The sequence below is a fragment of the Colobus angolensis genome, unplaced genomic scaffold, assembly GCF_000951035.1.
Source record: "Colobus angolensis palliatus isolate OR3802 unplaced genomic scaffold, Cang.pa_1.0 Scaffold30, whole genome shotgun sequence".
Lineage (NCBI taxonomy): Eukaryota > Metazoa > Chordata > Mammalia > Primates > Cercopithecidae > Colobus > Colobus angolensis.
In genome coordinates this window covers 11842888-11858509 of record NW_012116266.1, presented here as the reverse complement: position 1 = coordinate 11858509, position 15622 = coordinate 11842888, and the positions used below count along the sequence as shown (strand labels likewise).

At 37.2% G+C, this 15622-nt stretch overlaps 1 protein-coding gene across 3 annotated transcripts in view; it reads left to right on the top strand.

Annotated features, from left to right (window-relative positions):
- Nucleotides 1-14394, top strand: part of MOB4 (MOB family member 4, phocein) — a 46691-nt gene extending 32297 nt beyond the window's left edge. For all 3 annotated transcript variants that reach the window (XM_011949985.1, XM_011949982.1, XM_011949986.1), the window contains 5 exons: nucleotides 1353-1395; nucleotides 1591-1677; nucleotides 9235-9314; nucleotides 10977-11088; nucleotides 11218-14394. In XM_011949985.1, the coding sequence (XP_011805375.1) occupies nucleotides 1353-1395; nucleotides 1591-1677; nucleotides 9235-9314; nucleotides 10977-11088; nucleotides 11218-11349 (454 nt within the window). In that variant the 3' untranslated portion in view covers nucleotides 11350-14394. The remainder of the gene's footprint in view (nucleotides 1-1352; nucleotides 1396-1590; nucleotides 1678-9234; nucleotides 9315-10976; nucleotides 11089-11217) is intronic.
- Nucleotides 14395-15622: the final 1228 nt, after the last annotated feature.

Here is a 15622-nt window from a genome sequence, read left to right as displayed (position 1 = left end):
TAATGTAAATGACAAGTTAATGGGTGCAGCACACCAACATGACACATGTATACATATGTAACAAACCTGCACGTTGTGCACATGTACCCTAGAACTTAAAGTATAACAAAAATAAATTAATTAAAAAAAATGTTATTTTTGTAATCTAAGGACAGCATTATTAGGCATCTGGAAAGGAAATGCAGTTACAAACAGCTGAAAATTTGACTCTTGCCTTTTTGTTTTCTTCTGTTACAATGTGCAGTAAGTAAAGTTTTTCCTACCAAATTTGTTCATATATATCCTGGTTTTTTTCTTTTTTGGGGGGAATTTTGTTTTTTTTTCGTCTTCTGATTATATAGGTTTTAGCTTTGCATTGTTTTGGGAACCAAAATGATTCAGTTTTTCTGATGAGGAAACATAGTATTGATTTATCTAACTTGATACATTGAACTAAATATTAATAGGTAGGACTTTTGGAGGGAACATGTTCAGTATTTTGACACCTATAAAACTGTCTTTGTGACATAGAAGATTGTCTTTTTATCACATAACTGTCTAAAACTGATGGCCTTAATGTAATTGTAGTGTAATTTTGTTTTTGTTTTTTTTGAGATGGAGCCTTACTCTGTCGCCCAGGATAGAGTGCAGTCGGCTCATTGCAACCTCTGCCTCCCAGGTTCAAGCAATTCTCCCTTGTCAGCCTCTCAAATAGCTGAGATTACAGGCATTGCCATCATACCTGGCTAATTTTTGTATTTTTGTGGAGATGGAGTTTCACCATTTTGGCCAGGATGGTCTTGAACTCCTGATCTCAGGTGATTCGCCTGCCTCAGCTCCCAAAGTGTTGGGATTACAGGCCTGAGCCACTGTGCCCTGCTGTAATTTCTGTGTGTTTCTGTATACCAACATTTTATTACCCTCCAGTTGCTGAATTTTTCTACAATTCAGAAATTTTCTCATATGCATATATAACTCCTGTGAACATGTTTATGCATTTATCTGCATGCAGATCTGATTATTTCCTTACAATAGATTCTTAGAAGAATGACTTAGTCAAAAAGTATACACTTCCTAAAAGTCTTGGTAAATATTTCCAAATTACTTCCCTGAAAAATTGTACTAATTTCTAGTATATAAGAGAATGATCAGCTCACTGAACTCTGGTATTGGATGTTATGAGGGTTATTGGTTTTCTATTTTTAATCTGTAAGCCTTTAGAAGAAATGTGTTGTCGTCTGTTCAGCTGGGTTTGATAATGGTTGTGAGGGAGGAGGAATGATACTGATGGGATTCTCGTTTTGCAGCTAATATTCTAAAAATTGCTGTAGAGAACAGATAATGACTTTTTATTTATGTATTTGCATTTTCAGGCAGTTCTGCCTTGAGCTAAATGGACTTGCTGTCAAACTTCAGGTAATATTTTCTTTAAGTCAAAGTTGTAATTGAAAGTTCTGATTTTTTTTCTCTGTTTTTATAGCTTCATGTGCTTACAAAAACTTCTCCAAATTTCTAACTTTCTTCTAGAATTTGTTATGGAAATATAGTAACCTAAATGATAAGCTTTTTCATTATTATTTTACATATTAAGAAATTAATTATTTTTAACAGAGTGAATGCCATCCAGATACTTGCACACAAATGACAGCAACTGAACAATGGATTTTTCTTTGTGCAGCTCATAAAACTCCAAAAGAGGTGAGGATTTATGAAATAGAGTGACTAATAAAATTGTTATAGCCTAAACCTCTCTCAATACAATGATAGACAAGTTTTTAGGGTTTTTAGTTCACTGTTTATTTTGCTATTTCATTTTGAGTTGCTTGTTGTGAGGTTATTACTGCAGCGCTATTTTAGGATTTCTTATGATAAGCATCATTTTTCATGATTGGGCAATTACATGGGCTAGAATTCACTTCATGATCCACTGGCTATTACAGATTAACATCTATCACATTGTGCTGATTATCTACTGTGTAATGATTGAGATACGCCTATTTAGGTTTTTGTTCAGATTATTTCTTTTGATAGGAAGAACTATTGATTACTCTTTGATGCCTAGTTTAAGTAGAGATGTTACTTTTGAGCTTTTAAATATTCATGTTGTTTTTCTCCTTATTTAGTTTTTAATCAAGGTAAGACTATAGGCCATAGCAGTTTTTTTTGTTGTTGTTTTTTCGAGATGGATTCTTACTCTATTGTCCAGGCTGGAGTGCAGTGGTGTGATCTCAGTTCACTGCAAACCTCTGTCTCCCGGATTCAAGAGATTCTCGTGCATCAGCCTCGTGAGTGGCTGAGATTACAGGCATGCGCCACTGTGCCAGGCTCATTTTTATATTTTTAGTGGAGATGGGGTTTTGCTGTATTGGCAAGCCTGGTCTCAAACTCCTGACCTCAAGTAATCTGCCCACCTCAGTCTCCCAAAGTGCTGGGATTATAGATGTGAACCACTGTACCTGGCCTACTATACTTTTTCTTATTTATTAATTTTTTACTTTTTCTTATTTTAAAAACTTCTTCATATCATCTGATACCCAGTGTACTTTTCCTTAGTTGTCTCAAAAATGGTCTTTACAACTGGGTTGGTTAAACTATGCATTGCTTTTCCCTTAATCTGTATTCCCATTTAATCTGTTACAATTACTTTTTACTTGACACTGACTCACTGGGGATATTGGGTTAGGCCAATTCTGTAGAATCATAGACCTGAAAGTGGTCATTATATTGATAGACTTCTAAGGCTTGAAGACAAGTGAGGCCCTAGTTGCAAAATCAGTATCTGGTGTTTTTTGTTTCAAAAAGGATAAATGCTCCAAAATAAGGAATATTTGGTACCTAAGAGAGTAGTACTTATTTGGAAGACTGATTTCATTCAGGATGTTACATTTTTGTGTTAATTAATTGAAGCAGTATTAAGATTCTATCTGTCTGCATCTGGGAAAATCCACATAGTGGTTTCATTGATAATTCTCTGAAGTTGGCTACTTAATGTAGTGAATGATGTGATTATTGCAATTAGGAAACTGAATCAAGAAGGCTGAATCAAGGCTAGTTTTGTTCTGGCACATAGTAATGATGTATTATTCTTTCTTTAGAGTGGAAGTGATACCCAGTTTGTGATGTGTTATGACTCTTAAATATACTGTTATTCTCATATCTACTTCTTTCTTGATTAATATTAAATGAAAGGATAGTCATTAACATTAAGACCTGTAAATGTCTTTTTTTTTTTTTTTTTTTTTTGAGACGGAGTCTTGCTCTGTTGCCCGGGCTGGAGTGCGGTGGCCGGATCTCAGCTCACTGCAAGCTCCGCCTCCCGGGTTTACGCCATTCTCCTGCCTCAGCCTCCGGATTGCTGGGACTACAGGTGCCCGCCACCTCACCCGGCTAGTTTTTTTTTTGTATTTTTAGTAGAGACGGGGTTTCACCGTGTTAGCCAGGATGGTCTCGATCTCCTGACCTCGTGATCCGCCCGTCTCGGCCTCCCAAAGTGCTGGGATTACAGGCTTGAGCCACCGCGCCCGGCCTGTAAATGAGTCTTAGAATTGCAGCATTGCTTGCTGAAGTCCAGATCTATTGAACTGGCCATGTGTCAAGGGAGGGTGATAGTAGGATTTCCAAGTGGTAGTTATATTGAATGGAATTACTGTAAAAATACAAACAATTTGAAAGGACACTTTCTGAACTCTTCTCAAATAACTGCTTAGTCAGGAAACTGTAGGAACTGACAAACTAAGCTAAGAAAATTGCTCTCATGGATTAAAATCACTAGGCAGATTCTGAAGTGGGAGAAGCAGAATACTTAGCACCGATAATCGTTTATTCAGTATCCTTGAGAATTAAAAAGAGACATTCAGCATATAGAGTAAATTATACAAATAGGCGACAAACATTATAACTTAATGTCTACAAGCCCTCACAGTCACATGCTGATTGTGATCACTTGCAGTATCATTATGATTGTATATTTGGAAAAATACAATATATAAATTTGTAAACACCATTACGTAGTATTTTGTAACCTGCTATATTTTGCCATCTTTTTGCTGTTATAACTGTTACAGATTAGGGATAGTTACCTGAGAATTAATTGGGGGAAGGTGAAGGGAAGGCAGCGAAAACAAGGCAAAATGTCATCCAAATTAAGAAAAATTCAGAAACCAGTTAAAGGTCTAAAGATAGAGTGATATGGTAACCCATGAGTCACATGTAGGTAGCTGTGTAGCACTTGAAATATGGGTAGTCAAAATTGAAATGTGCTGTAAACACAAAATAAATACTGGATTTCGAAGACAGTAAGGCTGGGTGCAGTGGCTCATGCCTGTAATCCCAGCAGTTTGGGAGGCCGAAGTGGGTGGGTCACCCGAGGTCAGGAGTTCGAGGCCAGCCTAGCCAACATGGTGAAACCCCATCTCTACTAAAAATACAAAAAATTAGCTGAGTGTGATGGTGTTCACATGTAGTCCCAGCTACTTGGGAGGCTGAGGTGGGAGAATCACCTGAGCCCAAGGGCTCAAGGTTGAAGTAAGCAAAGATCACACCACTACACTCCAGCCTATGTGACAGAGAGAGACCATGTCTCAAAAAAAGATTCAGAAATGGCCAGTAAGCACATGAAAAGATGCTCAACATTAGTTATTAAGGCACATCTCAAAACCACAGACAGTTGATGTGAGGGTTGTGCATTATTGTTAAGCTGATTAACACTGTCTCCCATGCTACAACCATGCTTAATTAGAAAAAGGAAAACAACTCTGAGAATGGAGAAACAAAATGTAGCATAGACATACAATGGAATATTATAAAACCGTGAAAGGGAATGAAGTTCTGATACATGCTACAACATAGATGAACCTTTAAAATCCAGTATGTATTATGTGGAGTGAAACAAGTCAAATGCAAAAGGACAGATACTGTAGCATTCCACTTATCTAGAGTGAATAAATTCTTATAAACAGAAGGTAGTTAGATAAATTGAATTTATCACATTCAGTATAACTACCACGTGCCAAAGGATGGGAGGTGTGGGAAGTTAGTGCTTAAGGGTGATAGACTTATTTATTTATTTATTTTTTGGAGACAAGAGTCTTGCTCTGTTGCCCAGGTTGGAGTGCAGTGGCGCAATCTCGGCTCACTGCAACCTCTGCCTCCCAGGTTCAGGCAATTCTCCTGTCTCAGCTTCCCAAGTAACTGGGATTATAGGCATGTGCCACCTCACCTGGCTAATTTTTGTATTTTTAGTAGAGACATGGTTTCACCATGTTGGCCAGGCTGGCCTCAAACTCCTGACCTCATGTGATCCTCCCACCTCGGCCTCCTAAAGTGCTGGAATTATAGGTGTGAGCCACTGCGCCCAGCCGAGTTCCTTTTTTTTCTTCTTTTTTTTTTTCTTTGAAGAGAGTTTCACTCTGTCGCCCAGGCTGGAGTGCAGTGGCGCAATCTCGGCTCACTGTAGCCTCCACCTCCCAGGCTCAAGCGGTTCTTTGCCTCAGCCTCCTGAGTAGCTGGGACAACAGGTGTGCACCACCATGCCTGGCTAATTTTTGTATTTTTAGTAGAGATGGAGTTTCACCATGTTGACCTGGTTGGTCTCAAACTCCTGGTGTCAAGTGATCCACCTGCCTTGGCCTCCCATTGTGCTGGGATTATAGGCGTGAGCCACCATGCCTGGCCATAATAGTTTCTGTTTGGGAGTTGGAAACAGTGATGATGATTGCACAATATTGTAAATTAATGCCACTAAATTGTACATTTAAAAATGGTCAAAAAGCTGTCTGGGCTTGGTGGTTCATGCCTGTAATCCCAGCACTTCGGGAGGCCGAGGTGGGCGGATCATGAGGTCAGGAGATTGAGACCATCCTGGCTAACAAGGTGAAACCCTGTCTCTACTAAAAATACAAAAAATTAGCCAGGCGTGGTGGCATATGCCTGTAGTCTCAGCTACTGGGAGGCTGAGGCAGGAGAATGGCATGAACCCTGGAGGCGGAGCTTGCAGTGAGTGGAGATCACACCACTGCACTCCAGCCTGGGCGACAGAGTGAGACTCCTTCTCAAAAAAAAAAAAAGGGTCAAAATGGAAAAATTTATGTTGTATATATTTTACTACAATTTTTTAAAATGTTAAGAAAAAAGCATCAAAACCCCAAATGGCATATACTTTCACACCCACTATAATGGCTAAAATAGAAAAGATATACATAATAAATGCTGGGTGAGATGTGAAGTGGAACCTCTAAACATTGATGATGGGATTGTAAAATGCTTCAACTATTTTGAAAAACAGTTTGGAAGTTCCTTAAAATGGTTAAGCATAGAGTTGCATATGACCCAGGAATTCCACTCCTTGATATGTAGTTCCCCCAAAATGAAAACATATCTGCACAAAGACTTGTACATGAATATTCACAGTCACATTATTTATGATAGCCAAAAAAGTGAAACAACCAAATATCCATCAACTGATGAATGGATAAGCAAAATGTATTGCAGCCATCTCCTCAGTATCCTCAGAGGATTGGTCCCAGGATCCCCGTGAATACCAAAAACACAGATACCAAAGTCTCTTACATAAAATGGCGTAGTATTTGCGTATGACCTATGCACATCCTCCTATATACTTTAAATCATCTCTAGATTACGTATAATACTGAATACAATGTAAATGCTATATAAATAGTTGTTATACTATATTTCTTAATTTGTATTTTTTTTTGTTATGGGATTTTAAAAAGTAGTTTTGATCTGGTTGGTTAAATCTGTAGATGCAAAGTGCTGACTGTATATGTGTACAATGGAATATTATTCAGCCATAAAAAGGAATGAAGTCTTAAAGGGAGAAACGTACAGTACAGCATTTTGTATATATTTAAAACATTAAAGGCTAAAAAGTTTTGAATTTTAAAAAAAGGAATGAAGTATTGATTCATGCTACACCATGGATAAGCCTTGAAAACGTAATAGAAGCCATACACAAAATACCACTTATTATATTATTTCATTTTAAATGAAATATCCAGAATAGGCAAATCCTGTGAAACAGAAACTAGATTAGTTGTTGCTTAGGGCTGGGGGAAGGAGAGAATGGGAAGTGACTGCTAATTTGTTCAAGGTTTCTTTTTGGGATGCTGAAATGTTCTGAAATTTAATGGTAATGGTTGCACAATTTCGTGAATATACTAGAAACTACTGAATTCTTACGAGCAAATTTTAGTTGTATCAATTATATCTTAAAAGTCGAAAAGTAGCCCATTAATTTTATATCAGTTACCTTCTGAAATGGTAATATTTTGGAGATAGTGGGTCAAACTACAATATCAAAATTAATTTCACCTCTTTCACGTTACCTTTTTAATGTATCTCTTAGAAAGTTAATTAATTTTTTGAGATGGAATCTTACCCTGTTATCCAGGCTGGAATGCAGTGGCCTGATCTTGGCTTACTGCAGCCTTGACCTCCCATGCTCAAGCAATCCTCCTGTCTCAGCCTTCTTGGTAGCTGGGACTACAGTCATGTGCCACCATGTCTGGCTAATTTTTCAAATTTTTTGTAGAGATAGGGGCATCTCCCTGTGTTGCCTGCGCTGGTCTTGAACTCCTGGACTCAGTGATCTTCCCACTTTGGCCTCCCGAAGTGCTGGAATTACAGGTGTGAGCCACCACGTTGGGCCTAGAAAACTTAAAATTAAATATATGGCTTGCATTATACAGTTGACCCTTGAACAACTCTGGAATTGGGATGCCAACCCTCTGTGCAGTTGAAAATCTTGAGTATAACTTTTGACTCTCCCAAAACTTAATTACTAATAGCCTACTGTTGACTGGAAGCCTTACCAGTAATAGTTAATTAACACACATTTTGTATGTTCTATGTATTATATAGTGTATTGCAATGAAGTAAACTAGAGAAAAGAAAATGTTACTCAGAAAATCATGGGAGGATCGCTTGAGGCCAGGAGTTCGAGACCAGCCTGGTCAACATAGTGAGACCTTCTTTCTTTCTTTCTCTTTTTTTTTTTTTTAAAAGAAAAATCATAAGGAAGAGAAAGTATATTTGCTCTTCATTAAGTGGATCATTATAAAGGCCTTCCTTGTTGTGTTCATGTCGTTGAGTAGGCTGAGGAGAAAGAGAAGTGCGGTTGGTCTTGCCATCTCTGGGAAAATCTGATCATAAGTAGATTTACGCAGTTCAAACCTGTGTTGTTCAAGGGTCTGCTGTATTCCTGTTGATGATTCTGGTTTAAAGGTTGTAAAACTGCCATGGTGTACCCAAATGACAAATATGAGAAATACAGTGACTTGGGATATTTGCTTTTGACCAACTCATCTGTGGTCACATATCTGGAGAAAGGTAGTTTTTTTCAATAAATATTGCTCATGGTACTGTTTTTGGCAATGACTCTACTAATCAAAAATTCCTATGGATATTATTGTTAGAAAAATACTTCTTTTTTGTTAGATAATTTTTTAGTGCCATGGCACTAAGCCATATTTAGTAGTTATTGAACTGTATTTCTAAGTGACAGTTTCAGTCTGAAACTTGAAAAATAATCTAATTACTGGGTAGAGTCATTGAGCTAGACTCATTGTTACTCCTTCCTTTAGTTGTTTTTTCCTTCTGGTTGACTCCCTGGTTTGTTTCTAGACTGCTTTCCCCTTGATGCTGCTCCCTGTCTGCCCTCAGGAGGACTGGAGGAGGACAGTTACTTTGCAGTTTTATTTTTCCTTTAATAAATTTACTGAGTTGCCATGAGACAGTGTTTCATTGTTTCTTTTTTTCAGTGTTTCTGATAAATGGAACAGAATAAGTCAGATTTGTTAAACTATAAGGAAACTTTGATATTTCATGTTAAAATTCAAAGGTGATTTGGGAGAAAGTTCTTTAGAGGGCTGCTAGATTAATAATAGAGTACCAAGGACATAGTAAGGGATATTGTTTAGGATATAAGAAGGCATCCCTGGAGAGACCAGAGATAAATCAGGATTCTTCTTATCTGTAATTGTTGTTTTCTTGTAGGTATGATGTTGGGAATAAAAATGGGAGACTGGTTTATGTATCATCTAGAATTGTGATATAGTTCAAGGGGATAATAAACCTTACTTATTAATATAACATATTTTACAAGCATTCGGAAATTGTAAGGAACTTTTTTCTTATGACATGCTCATGTCTTTGGAATAAGGTATACCCATATAATGAATATATCTAACCTAAGAGAGAGCTCTTTGTTGATGCATTTCTATATTCTTTCTTTTTTAGTGTCCTGCTATAGACTATACTAGACATACACTTGATGGTGCTGCATGTCTTCTGAATAGCAATAAATATTTTCCCAGCAGGTAATGGAAACTTTTAAACATAATGTTAAACATTTTAGATTTAATTTATAAGATTAGTATTTTAAAAGTAACATTAGGTTGCTCATTAATGCATTTTTGTATTTTTTTTTAGCTATTGTATTTTGGCTTGTTTATTCAAGTTTTGAAATTAGGACTGTAGTTAAACAGCAGGACTCGGCTGTCAAAGCTCAAGGCCAGTTCAATCTAAGGCTAGCACCTGTTCATGTGTGTCATTCTGCAGAGCTCTCCCTCTCATACTTTAGCGTTGGGATATGTATATACTTGCTCATTTGAATCTATGATAGTTAGACTCGGCCTCCCCTTATGTAGTATGCCTAAAGAGCAGACTTTCCGGCCAGGCGCAGGCTCACACGTATAATCCCAGCGCTTTGGGAGGCTGAGGTGGGCAGATCACCTGAGATCGGGAGTTCGAGACCAGCTTGACGAACATGTAGAAAGCCCTTCTCTACTAAAAATACAAAATGAGCTGGGCGTGGTGATGAGTGCCTGTAATCCCAGCCACTTGGGAGGCTGACGCAGGAGAATCGCTTGAACCCAGGAGGCAGAGGTTGTGATGAGCCAAGATCGCGCCATTGCACTCCAGCCTGAGCAACAAGAGCGAAACTCTGTCTCAAAAAAAAAAAAAGAGATCAGACTTTCCTAAGTTGAACTATTTGTTTTTGAAGAATTCCTTATCCTTGCTCATTGATTTTTAACATCTGAGAAGTCGGATCTTAAATATATTATGTAATACATTATCAGTGAAGTTTGTGAATGCCTTTTATTTTATTAAGGTACTTGTTACCAGATGGATAGATTTGGAGATTTTTCCCCCCAAATATGATTAGCTTCAAAGAGCTCATATAAAATATGTTAAGAAAAATACTGCTTTTTGGCCTTAATATTCGGTGTATACATATTTTTAAAAAGGATATCAGAAATATGCAGACAATTTCAATTTTAAATAAACAGTTTTAATTTCTCTCTCTCTCTTTTTTTATATATGGAGTCTTGCTCACCCAGGCTGGAGTGCAGTGGCGCAATCTCAGCTCACTGCAACCTCAGCCTCACGGGTAGCTGGGATTACAGGTGCCTGCCACCATGCCTTGCTAATTTTTGTATTTTTTAGTAGAGATGGAGTTTCACCATTTTGGCCAGGCTGGTCTTGAACTCCTGACCTCAGGTGATCCACCTGCCTTGGCCTGTCAAAATGCTGGGATTACAGATGTGAGCCACCACACCCGACCTTAATTTCTTTAAAAAAAAAAAAAAAAAAGGAAAGAATAACCTAGTTCTGTAAAAGAAAACAATAATTCCTTTCAGGAGTTTTAATCGCCTCTAGTGGACAATGTATTAATGTTGGAAATAGATGTTTTAGTAAATTTGGAAATGTCGGGGACTTATTCTAACTGTGTTAAACTTTTACAAAGTTTCAAAACTATAATGCTGAATTTAACTTAGGCCCTGTGATTAGGCCGAGAGAACACTGGCCCAGAAGTGAGGAGTAGAGGCTCCAGGCATTTACTCGCAGTGTGACCTCGAAGTAGTCACTTATTTTCCCTACGTGTCAGTTTGTACACTTGTAAACTGAGAAAATTGGACTATATTGTTCCTAAGATTCTATCCAGTTCTAAGAATCTATGGTTTCTTTTCTGCTTCTAGAGTTAGCATAAAGGAATCATCTGTAGCGAAACTAGGATCAGTATGCCGTAGGATTTACAGAATATTTTCACATGCTTATTTTCATCATCGGCAGATATTTGATGAATATGAAGTAAGTATATTTCACTAATTAATCTTGATACATTCTTATCAGAATGACCATAATATATATTGATGTTATTTCTAGTCTTTTGGTTTGGGATAGTGAATTAAAATAATATTTTTGTCTTCCTCTCTACAGAATGAAACATTTTTGTGTCATCGGTTTACTAAATTTGTGATGAAATACAATTTGATGTCCAAGGATAACCTGATTGTACCAATTTTAGAAGAGGAAGTACAGAATTCAGTTTCTGGGGAAAGTGAAGCATGAAGGGAATCATATGGAAAAATGTACTGATCATATAATTAACATTAATTATGTACTGTATATATCATTTTAGACACATCAATCATGTATCCATATTATAGCTTCTTTGTTTAGTATAGGTTTTTGTATGCTGGGTTTACCTTTTAAAATGGGAAATACTTTTTAAGTTATTCATAAGCTGTATATTCACCAGTGTGGCACTCATGGTTTTTAAATAAGATTAGTATTATCTGTTTATAATGCCTGTTAATAAAAGAATTTACAGTTTGGTAAAATTGCTGCTAAACAATCATTGGATCACAATCCTCATCAAACAAACCCATCTATAAAAAAAATGATTGAGAGCTTGAGGTTTCACACAAGCCATTTACTGAAGAGGTAGAAATGTTTTCCATTGGTTTTACCTTGAGTTTAGATATCCTAAAAAATTCTATAGTACATAGTTTTGTCTTACCTGTTAACTTTCCCCAATTGAGATAAAAGTGTTTTAAAATTCTGTTTATAGTTTTTGATACGCATATATAATTATGTGTATATCTAAATAAAAATGCAGATGAAGCATTAGTAATACTTAAATAATTTTACTGTGTAACATAAAGTATAACATACTTGGAAAGGATTTACCTTTCTGCAACAATGGACTGGTACATACAGGATGATCATAATGATAAGGCACATATGTCTCACTGGAAACCTGCCCTGTCCACCCCTTCTCATTTCCCTTAACCTTATCCTCAAACTACTTTAACTGAGAAGCTTTTCACCAGACTGAGTTAATGGTGGCTTATACCTATTTATATTTGTATTAATTGCTTACAGATTATACCTCATATTAGCAATTACATTACACTACAAGAAAATGTATTTGCATAGGCTCTTGCTTATCTTCGTTTTGCAAAAATTATTCTACTTAGAAAACAGTCCTTAAAATAGTTTGACTCTTCCTGTTGGTAATATTAATCTTTCATTTAACCAGCTAGGCAGCATTAAATAGAATTGAAGAAATACTGTAGTATTTATTTTACACCCCCTCTCCCACGAAGTTTATGTTTGAATTACATGCACGTGTGAGATTATTTGCAATAATTCATAGGTTCCAAGCGTGTTGATGAATAGTCATACAGTTTTTGGACTTTGTTATAATTCATTGTGATAAGAATGATTCAAATGCAGATTTAACAATCTTATAATCTGTTGAATGCCATTTTTGATAAAGCACTGGAGGTCTTATTGCCAAACTGATTGTAGTGAGGCACTAAGGGTGAAAACATTGTACATGTTGTGAAGAAAGTATTTAAATCCAACTTTTGAACAGATTTAACAAACATGAGGAACTTCTTTTTTATTTAAAAGGGTAATTTTGCAATGAAGATGAAAATGTATTCATCTTGTTTTTTCAAATTTAAGGGAATAATTTATACCATCTTTTGAGACAAGAATGTACAGCAAAAATATGGGTAACAGTAGTATACTGAGGGTGTGTGTATATATCATGTATGCCTTTCCAAGCTTGCCAGTCTTTTTGGCTTTCAGCAGTTCCCACCAGCCACAGTCATTACTGTTCCCCAACCCACAACTAGCTTTTAAGAAGTCTTATGTTCACAGTGAAAGGAATGTTGACTTTGAAATTATGGATTTATATTAATGACACTATAAACCAATGATAATGGTAATTTTTAAACAAACTTGCTAAATATTGAGAGACTAAACTACTAAGTTAATAAATTATATATAGCAGTGTAGCTGTTCTCTCTAGATGGTGTCTCACAATGGATTTCTGTGCTTGACTATTTTCCTAGTGAATATTTATACTAAGGTAGTGACTGAGATTTGGTGATCTGGCTGAGTATTTTGAAACACATTTTGAATAATATGGCTTAGTGTTAATGGGGAATTAAATATGATTTTTTTCTTACTCATTTCACCTTCCCTGTATTGTATGTTTGGAATTGATCATAAAACAGCTCCAAAAGAAAATAATCAGTTTGTAGTCTTGCTTTTGTATTCATATTGATATCTTACTAGTATTCATTGCACTGTGAAGTTGATTCACTGTACTAGGTAAGACCTAAGTGAAACAGTTCCTGTTTTTCCTTAATGCTGTTTTCAGAATTTTGAAAAGGTATTTATATGTACATAAATACTACTAAAAAATTAATGAGCCTGGCAAACCAATGATTTATAAAAATGTTCTAAGAAGAGGGGAAAAGGACAGTTCTGTGTGATAAGGAAGTTAGATTCCACTTTTTGTTTGAATTATCCTATGTATATCCAAAGGTAAACTTAGGTTTTTATTTCCAAAAGATCATATAGTCAATTCATTCTTTTTTTCCTATCATATCTGGGAAAGTAGCTAACTTTTAATTATGTTCCCATAAATAACACTTCTTTTGTATATATACATTTCCTTTTCTCTGACTTGAGATGTCAAATTTGAATTTCTAGAACAGTTTCTCAGTTAAATTCTTGATGACTTAACAACTTTTACTCTCAGAATACAATTAGAAATCCTTGGCCAGGCACAGTGGCTCAGGCCTGTAATCTCAGCACTTTGAGAGGCCAAGGCGGGCAGATCACCTGAGGTCAGGAGTTGGAGACCAGCCTGACCAACATGGAGAAACCCTGTCTCTATTAAAAATAGAAAAATTAGCCGGGCGCGGTGCTACTTGGCAGGCTGAGGCAGGAGAATCGCTTGAACCAGTGAGGTAGGGGTTGCAGTGAGCCAAGATCGCGTCATTGCACTCCAGCCTGGGTAACGAGCAAAACTCTGTCTCAAAAGGAAAAAAATCCTTGATTACATTGTTAGTAAAGAGTGTGTTACCATTATAAACACATTTACTGGTTGATGTCAAATTCACTGTAATCATAGAACTAAGTTTTTTATTTGGATACTTTGCCCTACTGTCTATATGATGACATCTTTTTTGAGCAGCTAAATTTTAAATTGTATATACTTTATTTTGTGAATACTTCTTGAATGTGCTAAAGATTTCTTTGTGTAGTTCTTCCATGCTATGCAAATATTTTAGTAAAAGTAGTTGATTTTTATTTCTTCAAGCATCTCATTGTTAACTAAACAGGCAATACATATGGGCCAGGTGTAGTGGCTCACCTCTGTAATCCCAGCCCTTTGGAGGCCAAGGTGGGCAGATCACTTGAGGCCAGGAGTTCGAGACCAGCCTGGCCAACATGGTGAAACCTGATCTCTACTAAAAAAACCACAAAAATTAGCCAGGTGTGGTGATGCATGCCTGTAATCCCATCTACACGGGAGGCTGAGGCAGAATAATAGCTTGAACCTGGGAGGTGGAGGTTGCAGTGAGCCGAGATGACACCACTGCACTCCAGGCTGGGCGACAGAGAAAGACTCCGTCTCAAAACAAACAAACAAAAAAATGTATTTGTACAATATGCTTAGCAGTTTGAGATAAGAACATTCAAATCTGTTTTCCTAAAAAAATATGCATTATTAGTATAGAGTACACTGTGAAACTGGAAAGCTACCAAGTGAATCCCCTAGTAGGGGGTGAGATTACCTATCTAATCATCGGTTCATTGTGGAGCCTTACTCTTCATTTGTATGATTTTTCTGCTACTTTTTTTTTTTTTTAGACGGACTCCTGTCACTCAGGCTGGAGTATAGTGGCGCAATCTCGGCTCACTGCAACCTCGGCCTCCCGGGTTCAAGCGATTCTCCTGCCTCAGCCTCCTGAGTAGCTGGGACTATAGGTGTGCATCACCACGCCCGGCTAATTTTTGTATTTTTAGTAGAGATGGGGTTTCATCATATTGGCCAGGCTGGTCTTGAACTCCTGACCTCAAGTGATCAGCCTGGCTCAACCTCCCAAAGTAGTGAGATTACAGGGGTGAGCCATGGTACCTGGCCTACTTTTTTATAGTACACAAAGCTTCATATCAAGTGTGAGCGCCTAATGTAATTAAAGAGAACACTAAATTTCTGTATTAACCTAAATTTGCAAACGATAAAAACATTGGCCGGGTGTGGTGGCTCATGTCTGTAATCCCAGCACTTTTGGGAGGCCAAAGCCCGTGGATCACCTGAGGTTGGAGTTTGAGACCAGCCTGGCTAACAAAATGAAACCCTGTCTCTACTAAAAATACAAAAATTAGTTGGGTGTGGTGGCACACACCTGTAAACCCAACTACCTGGGAGGCTGAGGTACAAGAATCACTTGAACCTGGGAGGTGGAGGTTGCAGTGAGCCGAGATTGTGCCACTGCACTCCAGCCTGGGCAAGAGAGCAAGACTCCATCTC